This window comes from Bufo bufo, chromosome 6 (assembly GCF_905171765.1).
Source record: "Bufo bufo chromosome 6, aBufBuf1.1, whole genome shotgun sequence".
Classification (NCBI taxonomy): Eukaryota; Metazoa; Chordata; class Amphibia; order Anura; family Bufonidae; genus Bufo; species Bufo bufo.
The window spans coordinates 404,690,920-404,710,843 of NC_053394.1; the positions used below are offsets into that span (position 1 = coordinate 404,690,920).

The following is a 19,924-nucleotide window of genomic DNA, read 5'->3' on the forward strand; positions in this document are numbered from 1 at the left end:
ACTATTCATTTTACATGCAGCTGGTGCAGTAAGAGAAAGATTAAGGTTATGGGAGCTTGTCGAGGCGGTTTGGTTATTAACCTAGCTGCAGTTTTGAACTAGCTGAAGGCGGCGTATCACTTTGTCTAAGGCCTCTTGCACACGACGGTATGGCTTTTAGTATTTTGCAGTCCGCAAAAAACAGATCCGCAAAAAATACGAGACTGTCCGTGTGCATTCCGTTTTTTGTGGAACGGAACAGCTGGCCCCTGATAGAACAGTACTATCCTATTCCGTTGTGCGGACAATAAGGCCTCTTTCACACGTGTGCGTCGTGGGAAAATGCGCAATTTTTCTGCGCGAGTGCAAAACATTTTAATGCGTTTTGCACGTGCGTGAGAAAAATCGGCATGTTTGGTACCCAAACCCGAACCCGGGCTTCTTCACAGAAGTGCGGGTTTGGGTTAGGTGTTGTGTAGATTTTATTATTTTCCCTTATAACATGGTTATAAGGGAAAATAATAGCATTCTTAATACAGAATGCTTAGCAAAATAGGGCTGGAGGGGTTAAAAAAAATAAAAAATAATTTAACTCACCTCATCCACTTGTTCGCGCAGCATTGCTTCTCTTCTTTCTTCTTCTTTGAGGCAAAGGACCTGTGGTGATGTCACTGCACTCATCACATGGTCCGTCACATGATCTATCACCATGGTGGGGGCCACTAAAATGGTGCATCTCACCCATAGAATGCTGCAGAAGAGAGGGTGAAATTCTGGGGAAATTGCATTTTCCCTCTCTGTTCATCAGCTAATAAAAGTACACATAATAAAGCTGGTTGTGCCAATTTTCACCCAAATCTACAGTGTTGGCGTGGCATCTGGAGGTGTGCTATTTGTCTTAGCCCAAAGGCAACGATCTAAGTGATCCCGAGTTGTTACATATACATACCTCCCAACTTTTGAAAAGAAGGAAGAGGGACACTATGTGCGGCGCAGAAAATTCTTTCCGCACTAGGCCATGCCTCTAACTCCGCCCAAAACATAACTAAACACCTAATCCCACCCAGTCCCCTAAATGCCCCCACATAGTAATTATTCCCCCTTTATGCCACCACACAGTATTTATGTCCACATTGTGCCCCCTTCACAGATGATGCCCAGATATGTGCCCCTTCACAGTAGTTATGCCAGATATGTGCCCCTGACACTAGCGATGCCCAGATATGTGGCCCCTCACAGTAGTGATGCCCTGATATTTGCCCTCTCACAGTAATATACCCTGATCTGCCCCCTCGCAGTAATATGCCCAGTTGTGCCCCCTCACAGAAATATGCCCAGGATTGTGCCCCCTCACAGAAATATGCCCAGGATTGTGCCCCCTCACAGAAATATGCACAGGATTGTTCCCCCCTCACCTCGTTCCGCTGCAGCAGGATACACTTTAGCTGCTCTGGTCTGTATAGACGAAGGAGCAGAGGCTGATTGCCGGCCTTGCTCCCTGCACAGACTAGCAGTGTGGAGCACAGACAGGGGAAGGAATGATGGAGCAGGGAGCCAACCACTCTCTGCTTCATCATTATAGGCAGCTGTCTCTGCTTCTGCTATGGAAGCAGGGACAGCTGCCTGAGAGAGTCAAGTGTAGATAGCAGCACTCATATGTGGACCAGGTGCTAAATCCTCAAAAAAAAGCTTGGACTGCAGATGATCATTTTGTAGTAAATGGAGAGAAAAGCAGCACTCCAGATGGTTTGAAAAAACTGGATCCCTTTATTCACCAATTGCAACGTTTCAACTGTGTGATAAGGACTGCATGGAGCAGTTGGAACTTTTCAATTGATGAATAAAGGGATCAACTTTTTTCAAACTATCAGGTGTGCTGCCTTTCTCTCATTTAACTATATATTATTTTTTTTATATACAGTATATAGTGAAAGTGAGATATACTACTAAAGATTAAAACTGCAGCACCAACAAGGACAAGCCATAAGGTTATGCAAATTGAAGCAATAGCAGATGTCACTAAGATATGTAAATCATCACATTTTCAAGCACCTAGCTCCAATCTTTGACATGTGGGAGGGATATAAAAGCCAAATTGAAAGCAAAATGTTTTTATCCATATGAAACCTCAATAATCAGATCAAGTTGTGTGGGATTAACGTGCAGGGGCTTTTTTTCATTGATGTGCCAGTTATGGCTGGAAACTGTGAGGGACAGAATTCTTAAACTGAGAGAACTTGGTTTATCAATCTTGCAGATCGCTACACTCCTAGGCCAAGATATCAGCACTGTTCAATGCTGCGTGTCCCGGTGGTTGGGAGAATAATGACAAACTGGAATGACAACAGGTTCACATAGGAGAACCTCTGCACGGATGGATGGTCTGGTTAGAAGAATGGTGCATAGTGATCCATTCTGTACTGAAATTGGAGATCACATTCCAAGCCTAGGGCGGCAAACAGTGTCTACACAAGCCATCAGAAGGCATCTGAACAACATTGGGATATGAGCCTGACGTCCTACTGACATCACACCGCCATACTCAAAGGTTATCATGGTCCTCAGCAAGACGGCAATGGAAGCTGAAATGGAGGTCTATCCTCTTCAGAGATGAGTCCCGCTTTTATCTCAGAAACAATGATAGTCGGAAATTGGTCAGGAGACCATGGGGGCAACTCCATGAAACTTCACTCTTATCCTTCTCCTGGGATTATGGTGTGGAGAAGAATATTGTATGGTAGCTGCACCCCTCTAGTCTTCATTTCAGGCACACTAACCGCTTAACAGGACAATAACAGGCCACATGTGGCTCATGCTACTGGGAGGAGCCTGCGTGCCCTAAACATGCTACCATGGACTGCAACGTCTTCAGACTTCTCTCCAATCAAACACATCTGGGATCTCATTGATCAGCAATTGCAAAGGGAGCGGAACGGATCTTGACGATTTGTGTGCTCAAGTGCATTCAGAGTGACAGAACACTCCTCCGCCTACTAATATATTCACGGATAGCTGCCGAGGCGTGTAAGCATGTGTATTTTTGCACGTCACGTCCATAAAGGATGCTGAATAAATCAAGATGTTTTGTTTCCATGTTTATCATTTGTATATCATTAACATGTTTATCGATCCTGTGATTTCCATAATTCGATGACTTTTCCTTCTTGGTGTCGCAATTTCAAGAGATGAACAGATCCACAGAATCACAAGAATGTCAAAAAGCAGCCTTTTGGATTACAAGCAAAAGGAAGACAATGGCAAGATGTTCCTCATGGTTGCCTATAACTACTAAATAAACATCTTAAGGTGAATTGCTGCTAAACCTCAAAACATATTCCACAAAGATAATAGACTGAAAAATGTTTTCCAAGACCTACCAAATTCATAATTCATGTTTCATCATAGAGTTTGTATAGACACCAAAAATGAAATATGTGGGCTTTATAGAAGAGGAGATCCTTGTTATGTAGGAATTATTAACATATAGGTTTTACAGGAATGGTGTACAGGTTATGATATATTTACTCATATTCCTGTATGTAGCCCAGCAGCCTCTAGACCTCGTGCTGTGAATTGGGACCCAATGTCTAGGTGCGTCATGAATTTCTATAGGATTGAGTGTGAGGAACAGGACTTACCTCATTATTAGTTCCATAGAGCCAAGTGCTCATCACCTGGTGCTAGCTTCTGACAGGCAGATGCTAAATGGATCACAACAGAGGATGTTTATCCCACCACAGACTATCACAGACTTCTCGTAACCGTAAGGCCTCCATTATCATATATGTAAGACTCAGAACAATATTATACAATGGGACAGATAAGATATGCTACACGATAGGCGGTCTATTTATCACATGGCCCAATAATAGTCCAATGTAAAGGGACTATAAAGGCGCATTTACACAAATAGATAATAGAAACAGTGACTGAATTTATTCCATACATACAAATTGAGAAAACGTGTGTATTTAGTCAAGTCTATTACCTGGTGATGTGAGGAGCCAGCGATCCTCCATCTTGATGCCCTTATCTCCACCTGCCTGATCATCCTGTGGGACATTGTGATGTTCTTCTGAACCATCCTGTGAAAGAAGAGGACTGGGACATCTCTCCGGTGTTCTTCTCTCTTCCTTAACTGTAAAAAAAAACACATCCAGTGACTGAATTCATTCCTTACATACCGATAATGAGAGGACGTGTGTATTTAGTCATGTCTATTACCTTGTGGTTTAAGGGGCTGGTGATCCTCCGTCATGACGTCCTTGTACAGATCTTTGTGTCCTTCTAAATACTCCCACTCCTCCATGGAGAAATAGACAGTGACATCCTGACACCTTATAGGAACCTGACAACACAATGGCACAGTCATCACCTAGATCCCTCCATAGCGTTCCTGTATAATGTCCCAGCAGTGTCACCTCTCCAGTCAGCAGCTCAATCATCTTGTTGATGAGTTCTAGGATCTTCTCTCTATTGATTTCCTCATGTATCAGGGGATGAGGTAGAGGCCTCGTAATTGGGCTCAGGGTTCTTCCCCATCCTTCAGACACAGGGGCCTGACAGCGCTCACTAGAGGTCTTCTTCACTACTGTGTAGTCCTGGTTATGGAGAGACACAGTAATAAATATCACTCCATACATCTCCAGGGTCCCTCACCTCTCCAGTCATGTCCATCTGTTAGTAACATAGATAAGATGATGTAATGCGACATCATCAGAATCTCTCACCTCTCCAGTAAGTCGGAAGAGGATCTCTAGGCTGAGATTTATTATACTCTCCGCCATCTTGTTCCTGTCCCTATCCATCCTTGACGGGTCAATCAGGAGAAGGATCTTATATAGAAGATCTCCACTGAGCGGATCCTATATTGTAAGAACCTGAATGGAGAGAGGATGAGAAGATATAAAATCCTACAGTCTCATGCAAAATACAATGACTGGAGATAATAAGAGGAGATAATAATAAAGTGTAGATGTATTCTCTCTTTTTGTGTAGATTAAACGAGTTAAAGAGCTTGTCAAGGTGAGTACACTGAATCATGTGATCTGGTACCTTGGGCCTCTTTGGGTTGAATGAACTTCACAATTTGAGTGTGTTTCTGAGCTGGGAAAAAAGGAGGATGTGTCTCTATGATGTACATCATGAAACTAGATGGATAGTTCGTGGTCTGATTTAGAAGTTGAGATACTGTCTTGAGTCTATGATTATGTTTAATGTACCCTCCTCTGTTAAATATTATTCATGTTGCTCTGCTGATATGACTGTATAGATCTTTTATGTATCCTGTTGGGAGGCGTTCCCTTGTTTTTAATAATCAATAAAAAGTCCGGGCATGTCTAGAGGACCAGAAGATTCGCGGCTGTGCAAAGCAGCTGTTGTCTGGTTTACCATCTTTGTGTATCCTTTATGCTGTCCATGTGCTTTACTGAAGAAATAAAGTTTCACTACTCTGGCTCCAGTTCACAATGTCTAGACTGAACATAGGGCTGCATTGCTTCTTTGAGAGCAGTTCACTTGGTTGTATAATTCTATATGTATTTTTTAGGGTTTTACCGATATTATCGGCCGATATTCAGGATTTTGAACGTTATCGGCATCTATTTTGCCGATATTGCATCGGGAACACGGATCGAGCTGCTGACAGCGCTCTCCGTGTTCCCTCAGCAGCACAGGGGAGAAGGAAGCAGTGTCTCCCCCCCCCCTGTGCTGCTGCTGCAGCCAATAAAGAGAGACAGATGGGAAGAGGGGGGGGGAGGGGCTGTGGCCACTGCGCCACCAATGAAGATAAATCTCTCATTAATTCATATACAGGAGGCGGGAGCTGGCTGCGGAATCACATAGCCAGCTCCCGACCTCTAAGAGCGGTAGCTGCGATCAGAGGCACCTGAGGGGTTAACTACCACGGATCGCAGCTACCGCTTATAGAGGTCGGGAGCCGGCTATGTGATTCTGCAGCCAGCTCCCGCCTCCTGTATAAGAATTAATGAGAGATTTTTTTTTCATTGGTGGCGCAGTGCGCCCCCCACCACCGTATTAATCATTGGTGGCGCAGTGTGCCCCCCACCCAAGCCCCCCCAGTATTAATCATTGGTGGCAGTGGCCACAGGGTCTCCTCTCCCCTCCTCCTCCTGGGACTCTGATCGGTTACCATGGCAGTAATTGCGCTATTGAAGCCCTGGCTGCCATAGTCAGCTCCATGCTGCTGTGTGCACAAAGCACAGAGCAGCAGTGTGAGATCCTATTCACCTGATAGAGCTCTATCAGGGTTAATAGGACAAGGGTTCTAGTCCCTAAGGGGGCTAAAAGTTAGTAAAAATAAAAATAATACAAAACACCAAAATATAAAGTATAAATGAAAAAGAAAGTTTTACAAAAAAATATAAAAATAATAAAATACAAGTTAACAATAAACATATTCATTTTCAGCAGATTTGTGTAGGATTTTTTATTATTTTTTTAATGAAAATTTACAGAATATTGGTATAAATTATCGGCTATCGGCCTGAAAGTTCACAAATTATTGGTATCGGCCGTAAAAAAATAAAATATCGGTCTATTTTTTCTTTCTTGCTATACATTTTTTATTAATGTATTGTCTTCAGCAGGTCCTGGCAAGGGGGTCCGAGGGAAGACAAATTCCAAATAAAAGAATCTTGCTGCAATGATTCTAATATATGTCCTTGTCTGTTGGCTATGAATTACAAAGGTGCCTGAATGTTGCCTTTGTGACCTTGCTGTGAACCATCTCTGCATTGTTGACTGATCTGAAAATCCAGTTGACAGAAATCATCTTTCAGGAAAACTCAAAAGCATTGCCAGGTGCAAAAACCCTAGTCGGTGTATCATTCCGATGAATAATTCAGGATAAACTGCTTTCCTCATCTGAGGAGAAGAATAAAGAAGAGAATATTCATTCTAAGGAAAGACCCTAAGACAGAAATTGGTCATATCCAACCAGGATGTCGACCAGGTCACCACCTCTTGGAGGCCTGGGGCCTTCAAAGTGGTTGAAGCTTTGAAAAAAAAGCTGTGATGGAAAAATGATCCTTACTAACCAAATCAGTCCAGATTCACTACAGACAGCCTCTCAATCCTAAACAGTCTAATGTGGGAAACTAAGCAGCGAGTGCTGTGTTCTGGTCCAGATGGTGGACCTACACATCTACTAAGCAGGTGCTTAGGATAAGACCAGAAATTAATCTGCTCAGATTTCTTCTGTGTATACTTCATCAGATCTTTCTTCTGCACAAAGTGAATCATTTATTGAGGTGAACGTGTCTTCCCTCTTTGGAATGCAAAGTACATATCTTCAGGCCTGTGAAATTCAACTTAATGGGGTTCTCCTCTTAAAGTTATTAAATCTATAGCCAAATTATGCAGGTATTCTATTGTACCTGCTGAGAAGGAACTCTGAGTTTGACGCCTGTCTGTGGGGCACTCCTCCGAGCTGAGAGTGCTCTCACTGAACCCTACCCTCAGGTTGCAGCTTCTGCTTATAATGTCTCCAAAGTCCAAAGGAAATGTTCTAAAGTTCCAGGTATAATATGTTTGCTGTGATCTCAGCTCCTAACAGATACCCTGTCGGACAAATCTATAGCCGAGATTACCACAGGCAAGTTGCTCTCGGGTGTGAGTCAAATAGACCCATGGGTTCAGATCTTGATATGATAATGGAGACCCTATCTGATATGAAATAAAGATCAATACAGCAGTCCTTCAGGGTAGATATATACTTTACAGAGGTAGAACATCTCCTCTGATGTTCCTGAAGTCAATACCAAGACAAGAGAATATAAAGCCTTGACAGTCAGGATTGCTGCATATTTTAGAATCTCAGCTAAGGCTGTCCTACTCCTGAGTGAGGAGCAAGGCCCTACTTCTGCAATTCATATGCCACCTGTTCAGTATCTCCTGAGCTATATACGGTGGTGTCCTCTATAGCTGCCTTCTTAAGAACACAGAACTGTGGTTCCATACCTGGATTACTGGCTTCTGGCCAGTTATTTCAACACTTGTCCTGGGGAAAGCAGCTTGGCAGCTGAGGATTTTTAGGCATCATGTAAGAAATTGCAGAGATAGCTTCTTGAGCCTTATGGCCCTTATAACCTCTATATAGAGAACAGATCCTTATCCTGTGGTAACATAACCCAGAGGGGTTGAACAGTAGGTGCAACCTGTCATTTCAAACTTTTCAATCCTTCAGATGGTAGAAACATCTCAGAGACACATGTTCTGTTTTTTCAGCCGATCTGGATTCTGTTGACTACTAATGTTTCTCAACTAGGTTGAGAATAGCACCTGGGGAGGCATCCAGCCAGTAGGATCTTGGAGTCCATTGAGAGGTCTCTGTGATTTAATCTGAAAGAATTTAAACCTATAGAAGATGCTGTCTGACTTGCCCCACAGACTCAGGGGGAAGTAGTCCATGTGAGAGCGGACATTACAAGCAGGGTGACACCAGATCAGAACCCCTTCTTAAGGTAGTGGGAAGGATTATGACATGGACGGGAATAAACCTGACCTATCTGTATGCTGTACTTTTTTGAGGCTTCCTGAACATTGCTGCTGACCAACAGTGTCAAGGTCTAGCACAGGGATCAGCAACCTTCGGCACTCCAGATGTTGTGAAACTACAACTCGCAGCATGCTCCTTCCACTTGTGTGGGAAGGCAAGTGTGTATGATGGGAGACGTAGTTTCACAACACCTGGAGTGCCGGAGGTTGCTGACCCCTGGTCTAGCAGTTCCCAGAGATTTTTGAGCGGATTGTCAAGATGTGGGAAGCATAAAAGATTTATTTCAGGGCAATGAGGTTCAGAGCCAAGATGGAAATATTTATTTCCCTTTGTCATCAGTACAGTCCGTTGGCAGCGGATACCCTGTCCATTACTTGGACATTTAGGTTGGCCTATATTTTCCCTCCAGTTTCCACGATACCGGGTATTGATGAAAATCAGGCTACACCAAGCCACCATTTGGGCCAAAAAGGTCATGGTTCCAAACGCATACAGAGGAATCAAGGGTGTTACTGAAACTTCACCCAGTGCAGGCCCTGGGTGTCTAGGGCACTTAAGGGGGCTATCCGATGAATAATGTAAAAAATGGAAATTAGACATCATACAGTACATAACACCCTCTTTCAAACAAACTTCAATCAGCCCTGTACCTCACATGGATCCATAGATCTCCCCTTCATTGCTCTTCTAGATTTATATCAATCCGACAGCTCAAGGGGAGTGTATTTTCTGCTGCAGCTAAGGGGGCGTGTCTCAGCTCCCCCTATCACAAGTCAGGAGGCTGTTGAAGGATCAAACTGAGCATGTGCGGCCTTCTCAAAGTCAAAGAAATAAGAAAAAGAACAAACAGCAGGTGGCGCTATACAGATACATTTTATTGAATAACTCAGTGGCTATGCAAAATTTTTAATTACATCCAAATGGAAAAGTATTCAGATCTAGGTGCTGGTTTGAGAACTGTAGAATATTTTTTGTGGGACAACCCCTTTAACTCTGCCAACATATGGAAAGATTGCATCTGACAGCCTGAAGGTTGATCATCCTCTATTATTATCTAGAGGCATTTCCGATACAGTTATGAAGACCCTGACACACTTTGGGTCTCAGTCTACTAAAAGGTCATGTTTCCCTATGAGTCAAGGGTGTAACTGGAGACTTCCCCCACTGCAGATCATGTTTGTCTAAAGCACTAAACACTGCCAATATGTTCAGTCTTACTGCCTGAACATTGACCGGCCTCTATTACTATCTAGAGGCCCCTTTGATTCAGTCATAAAGACCTTGAAACACTCTTAGTTTTCAATCCATGAGTCATTTTGTTCCCAACACATTCAAATGGTTCAAAGGTATATCTGAAGATTCCCCCAGTGTAAATTTTGTGTGTCTGGAGCTGTGGCATGACCTGGGGAGACTCAACTGGACAACCACTATAGCAATCTATAGGCCTCTCAGATATAGTCATGTAGATCTTGTTGTAGCCAGGTCTCAATTCACTTAAAGGCCTTACATAAGGATCACGTGATTCATATTCAGCTTGAATTCTACTCAAGGAGTGGACATTTCTAAACCACAGATTATCAGCCTCTTAGTGTCATGGTCTCTCCAGTGACAAAGGTTAGAAAATCTGAGAGACTGGCTGCACGTTAGGTTATCTGACATCTGCTTTCACTTGTTGCAGTGTTGTTGTTGTTGGTAATGACCACACCTCTTGTCTCAGGTTTAGCTTGTGGTCACTACTGCTCCTCTATTTAGTCTGGACTCACACTTCATACCATGCTGTTGATATTCTCTGCCTGGAGTTGGAAGAGCTGGTGTGTGGTCCTCATCTGAGTTCCTGCTCATCCATTTTCTATTGAAGATAGGTTTACTTCTGTTTGTATTTTGTTGTTCCCATTTGCTTGTTTACTAGGCCTCAGGCAGACACTGGTTCGTTTATCTTGGAAGAAACCAGTAGTCTCAGACCCTGTCACTAATCCTAGGGATTTTCAGGGTCACTAGGGCCTAGGTTTCAGTATATGAATATTCCCTAACAGGAGTCAGGGCTAGGTTTAGGGTTTCCCTAGGTGGTCACCATTTCCCTTTCCCTTGTCTTGAGGCCTAGTTCCTGGTCATTTTCCTTCTGTTGTCATTCTGCTGTTCCTCCCCTCCCCCTACGTTTTGACACTTAGGCTTCATACAGGAAGAATTTGTAAAAGGCCTGAATGTTTCGACCTAAAAAGGTCTTAATTTTGGCTATTTTGCAAATTTATCCTTGTCACTATAGTCCTTGATGAAAAAGTTCCTGAAAGGTTTGCTAAGATATGGCTGTTTATACTCACAATCTGTGTTGTAGTAGGACTTGGCCTTAGTCCTAAAAGCTTTAAGATCATGTCCTTTTAAACCTCTGGATGAGATCTGAAAGACAGACCTAGCCTACAGAGGTTATGTCCATCTGGCCATGACATCTGTCATGAGAAGAGGGATTTCCTAGTCTTGTCATCAGTGGATCTGTACTTCAGATTCCTCCCTGACAGGGTTTTTTACTAATGGTAGTATCAGACTTTACTCCAAAGGATTGTTCCTTGTCAACTGTGATCAGGTCTTCTACTTCCGGTGTCTGTTATGAGCTTTTCTCTAATGAGGAATATAATCTCCATTCCCTAGATCTTTTTTAATGTCCTTAGATTTATTTAGCCTTAGCAAGGTTGAGAATTTATTCCTTAATTTCCGAAAGGAACAGTGATCTTAAGAGCCACCATACTTACCCTGGATATTTTATGGCTATCATTAGACTTGACCACTTTGTTTAGAATTTAAATCTGCCTAATTCCGTTAAAGCCCCTTTTAGAGCAGGGTCCACCTCTTGGGCTGATGAAGTCTGGATCAGATTTTTGCGAGTAATATGGAGCTCACACTGTATGTTGAAGTTATGGTTCTCAGAAAAGACTGCTCTGTGGCGGTCTATTTGAGTTCCACCACACAAGAGGGTCTTTCCTATGGATATACTGCTTGTTAATTCCCAATAATTGTGCTGCTGCTTAGGACATAAGGGAATAGTTGATTTCTGATGTTGATCTGGTTTCCCTTAGTCCAAACAGTAGTACAAACTTCACTTTCTAAGTATATTACTTCTTTATAATAACCACAGGGTAGGAGGGGCTAGGTATCCTTATATAGGATCAGGGGTCTGTAATTAGTAATTAATTTTATTAAATTAAAACTAGTACACAGGGGCAGTCACCCCATTATTACTCTACTATTAGGACTAAGGGAAAACAGATTAATAGCATCTGACGTTAAAGCCCTCCTGAGAGAGCCGGGAGTAGCAATAAAGAACTATTCCTCTCTCTAGCACATGCACAGATGAGGACAGGAATATTTGGGGCCCCGTGTACAAAGGAAATAACGTTCCATCCATAGAAATCCAGAAATCTGGTAAAAAATGTGACGTCGGCAGAAGCTGGATTTTAAGAAGAACTAATTATTTATTTTATGCAATTAACCGGAGGAACGGGAGGAAACCCACGAAAACATACAAACTCCATGCAGACGTTATCCTTGGTCGGATTGAGACCTAGGACCCCAGCGCAGCAAGGCACGAGAGCTATATCTAATCCTGACAGACACAGGCAGTGACTACACACCTACCTCCACCGCCGAACATAGGAGACTTACCTAATTGCTTCTTTTCACAGTCACTTATCTCAGAGTGACAGGACGTAAACCTCTCCAAGGTCCATACACTCTAGGAAGTACCAGGACAAAGACTAGTGGGCTAAAGGACCTTTCATGATGTCATGACCATGTGATCATGTGTGGGAGGAGTCAGGTTCCAGGCTGTGTTGGTGGAAGTAAAGAACCTGTAATGATGTCATGACCATGTGACCATGTGATCATGTGGGAGGAGTCAGTCTCCAGGCTGTGGTTCCTTGTGAGCAGATAATAGAGATGTGTGCACTTCATGAGCCGGAGACAAACACATCAGTACTGCTCTACACAGCTCTGCACTGTACATTATACACACAGCTCTGCACCGTACATTATACACACAGCTCTGCACTGTACATTATACACACACAGCTCTGCACTGTACATTATACACTCTGCACTGTACATTATACACACTGCTCTACACTGTACATTATATACACAGCTCTGCACTGTACATTATACACACACAGCTCTGCACTGTACATTATACACACAGCTCTGCACTGTACATTATACACACACAGCTCTGCACTGTACATTATACACACACAGCTCTGCACCGTACATTATATACACAGCTCTGCACTGTACATTATACACACACAGCTCTGCACTGTACATTATACACACACAGCTCTGCACTGTACATTATACAGACAGCTCTGCACTGTACATTATACACACACAGCTCTGCACTGTACATTATACACACACAGCTCTGCACTGTACATTATACACACAGCTCTGCACTGTACATTATACACACAGCTCTGCACTGTACATTATACACACAGCTCTGCACCGTACATTATACACACAGCTCTGCAATGTACATTATACACACAGCTCTGCACTGTACATTATACACACAGCTCTGCACTGTACATTATACACACACAGCTCTGCACTGTACATTATACACACAGCTCTGCACTGTACATTACACACACAGCTCTGCACTGTACATTATACACACAGCTCTGCACTGTACATTATACACACACAGCTCTGCACTGTACATTATACACACATCTCTGCACTGTACATTATACACACACAGATCTGTACATTATACACACACAGCTCTGCACTGTACATTATACACACAGCTCTGCACTGTACATTATACACACAGCTCTGCACTGTACATTATACACACAACTCTGCATTGTACATTATACACACACACAGCTCTGCACTGTACATTATACACACACAGCTCTGCACTGTACATTATACACACACAGCTCTGCACTGTACATTATACACACAGCTCTGCACTGTACATTATACACACACAGCTCTGCACTGTACATTATACACACACAGCTCTGCACTGTACATTATACACACACAGCTCTGCACTGTACATTATACACACACAGCTCTGCACTGTACATTATACACACAGCTCTGCACTGTACATTATACACACACAGCTCTGCACTGTACATTATACACACACAGCTCTGCACTGTGCATTATACACACACAGCTCTGCACTGTACATTATACAGACAGCTCTGCACTGTACATTATACACACAGCTCTGCACTGTACATTATACACACAGCTCTGCACTGTACATTATACACACAGCTCTGCACTGTACATTATACACACAGCTCTGCACTGTACATTATACACACAGCTCTGCACTGTACATTATACACACAACTCTGCATTGTACATTATACACACACACAGCTCTGCACTGTACATTATACACACACAGCTCTGCACTGTACATTATACACACACAGCTCTGCACTGTACATTATACACACAGCTCTGCACTGTACATTATACACACACAGCTCTGCACTGTACATTATACACACACAGCTCTGCACTGTACATTATACACACACAGCTCTGCACTGTACATTATACACACACAGCTCTGCACTGTACATTATACACACAGCTCTGCACTGTACATTATACACACACAGCTCTGCACTGTACATTATACACACACAGCTCTGCACTGTGCATTATACACACACAGCTCTGCACTGTACATTATACAGACAGCTCTGCACTGTACATTATACACACAGCTCTGCACTGTACATTATACACACAGCTCTGCACTGTACATTATACACACAGCTCTGCACTGTACATTATACACACACAGATCTGCACTGTACATTATACACACAGCTCTGCACTGTACATTACACACACAGCTCTGCACTGTACATTATACACACAGCTCTGCACTGTACATTATACACACACAGCTCTGCACTGTACATTATACACACATCTCTGCACTGTACATTATACACACACAGATCTGTACTGTACATTATACACACACAGCTCTGCACTGTACATTATACACACAGCTCTGCACTGTACATTATACACACAGCTCTGCACTGTACATTATACACACAGCTCTGCACTGTACATTATACACACAGCTCTGCACTGTACATTATACACACAGCTCTGCACTGTACATTATACACACAGCTCTGCACTGTACATTATACACACAACTCTGCATTGTACATTATACACACACACAGCTCTGCACTGTACATTATACACACACAGCTCTGCACTGTACATTATACACACACAGCTCTGCGCTGTACATTATACACACAGCTCTGCACTGTACATTATACACACACAGCTCTGCACTGTACATTATACACACACAGCTCTGCACTGTACATTATACACACACAGCTCTGCACTGTACTTTATACACACACAGCTCTGCACTGTACATTATATACACACAGCACTGTACATTATACACACACAGCTCTGCACTGTACATTATATACACAGCTCTGCACTGTACATTATACACACAACTCTGCACTGTACATTATACACACACAGCTCTGCACTGTACATTATACACACAGCTCTGCACTGTACATTATACACACAGCTCTGCACTGTACATTATACACACACAGCTCTGCACTGTACATTATACACACACAGCTCTGCACTGTACATTATACACACATCTCTGCACTGTACATTATACACACACAGATCTGCACTGTACATTATACACACATCTCTGCACTGTACATTATACACACACAGCTCTGCACTGTACATTATACACACAGCTCTGCACTGTACATTATACACACAGCTCTGCACTGTACATTATACACACAACTCTGCACTGTACATTATACACACACACAGCTCTGCACTGTACATTATACACACACAGCTCTGCACTGTACATTATACACACACAGCTCTGCACTGTACATTATACACACAGCTCTGCACTGTACATTATACACACACAGCTCTGCACTGTACATTATACACACACAGCTCTGCACTGTACATTATACACACACAGCTCTGCACTGTACATTATATACACACAGCACTGTACATTATACACACACAGCTCTGCACTGTACATTATACACACACAGCTCTGCACTGTACATTATACACACACAGCTCTGCACTGTACATTATACACACAGCTCTGCACTGTACATTATACACACACAGCTCTGCACTGTACATTATACACACACAGCTCTGCACTGTACATTATACACACAGCTCTGCACTGTACATTATATACACACAGCACTGTACATTATACACACACAGCTCTGCACTGTACATTATACACACACAGCTCTGCACTGTACAAGCCTCAGCAGAGCAGAATCCATACCAGAGCTGAATCTATAATTTTATATCAGGACACGGAGGCTCCTATTGCTATCTCTCTCTTTACTGAAAATCACAGCAGCAAAGAAAAAAACATTAAATATAGAGAACAACCATGGCAACAAGCCCACCCTTCAGTCCCAGTGTGTATATATATATATATATATATATATATATATATATATATATATATATATCATGTCTTCCACTGGCATCCTCCTCTCTCTTTGCTGCTTTCTAAAGATAAGTACATATGTTTTATCTCCTATCATAGCAGTCTGTTGTTAGCGCCCCCTTGTAGTCCCCTTTTTTTGGGGATTCCTCTTGGGGCGACTTTTTTGTCTTATACATGTTTATATGTATTATATATAATACATGCCTGTGGCTCTGCTGCCTGTGGCTCTGGTGGCATAGAGAGGTTTTCTCCTCCTCAGTTTTGCGCTCGGTGGGGTTTTTAACCCCTTCGGCCCTGGTGGTGTTCTCCGGTCGCAGGGGGAGGTATCGGCGCCGCTTTCTTTGCCCCTGGCAGGGCAGTTTTCCTTACTACTGTGTTCCTACCTGTTCCCGATCTTCTGGGGATCCACGCTCCTGTTCTTTATCGCGGGCGCCATTTTGGGCGCTTAGCTGACCTGTTCCCTGCCGTCTTGTGCCCGAGGTTGCGGAGTGGTTTTTTCATTCACTGGCGCTCTTTTCTCCTCACACCGGATAACCACGCCCCCTCTTCCTCCCGCTTTTCGTGGGTTATTGCGGCCGTAGTCTGCAGTCTCCGCCGGCCCTGCAGACAAACGGTTTCTGTTGCTGTTAACGCTGCAGGCCATAGCTGTTTTTTCTTACTACTGTGCCCCTCTATTCGGGTAGGAGTTATTTTTTCTGAAGGGTCCATCTTCCGGATCTGTTAACCCCTTATTTAGTTAGTTTCCTCTGTGGGGTGACTTACCCCCAAGCTTAGGGATCATGTCTCACCAGCCCTCTAGTGCTGCATCCCCCCCCCTACAATACCCTCACAGGACCCTGCGTCCACAGGCCAAAGGTCCCCAGCCCAGATAAGGGCCATGGTGCCCTCAACCTCAGAGGCACAAACCCTTGCCTTACAGCAATCCATTTCAAACGCCATAATGATGGCTATGGGCTCTATGTCCTCCGTCCTCACGCATTCTATCTCCCAAGTCCTGGTGGCCCAGCCCCATACTGCGCACCAGGGTGTAAGTTCAACACCGCTACCAGCCCCTTCTGCCTCCAGAACCCATATGACTGATGGTTTTGATCCATCAAATGAGAACGCGCTTGGATCGCGTAAGAGAGCCTGTCCGCGCCAGGCAGAACGTGCGCGAGGATGGAAGTCGGCGCGGTCACAGCCCGAACCAGAATCAGACTCCGATAGGGAGTCCGAGGAGGAGGCGCAGTTACACTCTCTGCATGGATCAGAGGACGATTTGATTGATATTGAGGTAGACCAGACTTTAGAGGGCGATCACTCTCCAAGTTTACCACCTACAAGCGCCTACCCAGTGGTAGCGTCAGGGTCGGCCGTTTCCCTTACGGATCCGGCAGGGGAGCCGATGTTTGACCCTGATTCTTCACATCACCCCCGGTCCTCGGAATGGCTCCCGGACACTCACGTGGCGCAGTATATGGAGGCCATGATGCGCAAGCCTCTCAACAAGGACGCCCGTAGCAAATTACGGGCGGAATGCCCTCGACCTCTTATTCCGCAAAAAGTTTGCGAGAACCCGGTGGTGGACCCGAAGATGGTCCAGTTTTTGACAAAAACGGGATTCAATCCCCGCAAGGGTCTAGACTCCGCCCTCAGGGCGTGTCAGGATAAAATCCTAGACATCACGGGGCCCCTGGTGAAAATTTTTGACTTGGCCGAGCCGGCCAGAGCGGCCGGTAAACAGGTGGACCCTGAGGAGCTTAGCGGCTGGATCCAAAGGGCCATCTGTCTCACGGGTAACGCCAATACATCACTCGCCATAGAAAGGCGGAAGGCGATATTAATGAAAATTGATCCCAAGCTGACCAGCTCTCAGAAGCAGGCAAGGATGCCCAAGGGCTCCTATTTGGGGACTCCTTTATTAAAGAGCTAGGGAAGTACGTGGGTGCCTTCACGGCCCTCGATAAGGCACAGTCCTCTATGCGGAAGGTTTTCCCGAACCGTTTTTCCGCCAGTGCCGGCAGTTCCAGGGGCCGTCTGTCCGGCCGATCCTCCTTCCATACCCGTGGTTCGGGTAGAGGCTCCTTTGCTTACCGGCTATCATTACAAGAACGGCGCCACCAACTACATTCTTCCCATCTCGAGGCGGTCCTTGACGATCCAGAGGATTACGAGGACATCCTAGCACCAGGAGGCCATATGGTAAGGCACCATCTTCCTCTATTTTCTTCGGTCACTTGCATAGGGGGCAGACTCAGTTTCTTTTCCCATGCGTGGACAAGGGTCACCTCAGACCCATGGGTGTTGTCCACGGTCTGCGGTTTTGAGATAGATCTCGTGGCCAACCCGGTGGGTCTGCCTCCTCCACACCCCATGGTGCTGTCTGGCCCGGCACGCGTCCACAGGGAATTAGCAGATCTATACCAAAAAGGGGCAATAGAACTTGCCCCCATGAATCGCGTAGGCGTGGTCAGCAACATCTTCTTAGTCCAGAAGAAAAGAGGCCAGATGCGCCCTGTCAATCTAAAAACGTTAAACTCGTTGGTCCAATATCGCCATTTCAAAATGCAGGGCATACATCTCCTGAGGGACATGCTCCTTCCAGGAGATTGGATGGCCAAAATAGACCTGAAGGATGCCTACCTGACGGTCCCTGGGGCACCCGATTCCAGGGATCTTCTACGTTTTCAATGGAACGATCAAATTTGGAGGTTCACATATCTCCCATTCGGCCTCTCTTCCGCACCGTGGTGTTTCACCAAACTGATGCGTCCGGTAGTGGCTTGGCTTCGCAGCCGGGGGGTGCGATTGATTATCTACCTGGATGACATCCTGTTCATGGCCCACAGTCGCACTGATCTTCAGGAACATCTAACAATGTCCATGGCACTCATTTCCAGCCTGGGATTCATCATCAACCAGGACAAATCTTGCCTGACCCCCTCCACGTCCATGGAATTTTTGGGTTTCACCATAGATTCCGTTGCTCAGACTCTCAGCCTTCCCCAGTCGAAGGTCTGGGCTATTCGGAAAGAGCTGAAACATTCCCTGACTTTGCCTCAGGTGTGCCTGAGACACTTAGCGAGGATAATCGGTCTCTTGGCTTCGTCCATTCAGGCTATATTTCCGGCACCTCTTCACTACCGGGCGTTGCAACGTCTCAAGATTGCGCACCTGCGTGCAGGAGCGTCTTATGCCGACACCCTAGCCTTGGACGTGGAGACCAGACAGTAGTTGAAGTGGTGGATACACAACCTTTCGGTTTGGAATGGCAGGGCTATCTTCGGTCCCCAGCCGGACCTCATTATCGAGTCAGATGCCAGTCTTCACGGCTGGGGAGCGCATTGCAACGGCGTCTCCACTGGAGGCCCTTGGTCTCAGGACGAATCTTGTCTTCACATCAATTCCCTGGAACTTCTAGCGGGTTCCATGGCGATACGCAGCTTCGTCAATGGCACAGTCAGAGCCTGTATCAGGCTCCGTATGGACAATATGTCGGCGGTTCGGTATGTCAATTGCATGGGCGGCACGCGCTCCTCTGTTCTGACGCACCTTGCAAAAGACTTTTGGGATCATTGTTTGGCCAGGGACATCATGGTGGTCGCGAAATATCTTCCGGGCCTCCATAATATTCGGGCAGACTGGAGTTTGCGTTTCATATCCGACTCCAGCGATTGGAAATTAGATGTCAAAATTTTTTCTGCCGTTTCATCTCGATGGGGCCCCTTTTCCATCGACCTTTTCGCGTCGAGGTTGAACGCGCAGCTACCCAGATTTTTCAGCTGGCGGCCGGACCCGGAGGCGGAAGCGGTCGACGCTTTCCTCCAACGGTGGTCGGAACCCATCATGTATGCGTTCCCGCCTTTCGCCCTGATTCCGAGGGTTCTCCTTCAGGT

At 44.8% G+C, this 19,924-nt stretch overlaps 3 protein-coding genes across 7 annotated transcripts in view; 1 reads left to right on the forward strand and 2 right to left on the reverse strand.

Moving 5' to 3' along the window:
* The window catches only part of LOC121004488 (zinc finger protein OZF-like), a 555,846-nt gene extending 543,572 nt beyond the window's left edge, over positions 1–12,274 (reverse strand). For 2 of the 5 annotated variants that reach the window (XM_040436738.1, XM_040436745.1), the window contains exons 1-2: positions 4,401–4,494; positions 4,204–4,327 (exon numbers count right to left, since the gene is read on the reverse strand). In XM_040436738.1, the coding sequence (XP_040292672.1) occupies positions 4,204–4,327; positions 4,401–4,424 (148 nt within the window). In that variant the 5' untranslated portion in view covers positions 4,425–4,494. Of the gene's footprint in view, positions 1–3,967; positions 4,118–4,203; positions 4,328–4,400; positions 4,495–12,151 lie in introns of those variants that run through there. The other 3 variants (XM_040436744.1, XM_040436741.1, XM_040436742.1) reach the window with 3 other exon arrangements.
* The window catches only part of LOC121004478 (oocyte zinc finger protein XlCOF7.1-like), a 1,216,478-nt gene that overhangs the window by 1,002,023 nt on the left and 194,531 nt on the right, over positions 1–19,924 (forward strand). The gene's annotated exons all lie outside the window — the stretch shown is intronic.
* Positions 1–19,924, reverse strand: part of LOC121004516 (zinc finger protein 300-like) — a 734,886-nt gene that overhangs the window by 687,738 nt on the left and 27,224 nt on the right. The gene's annotated exons all lie outside the window — the stretch shown is intronic.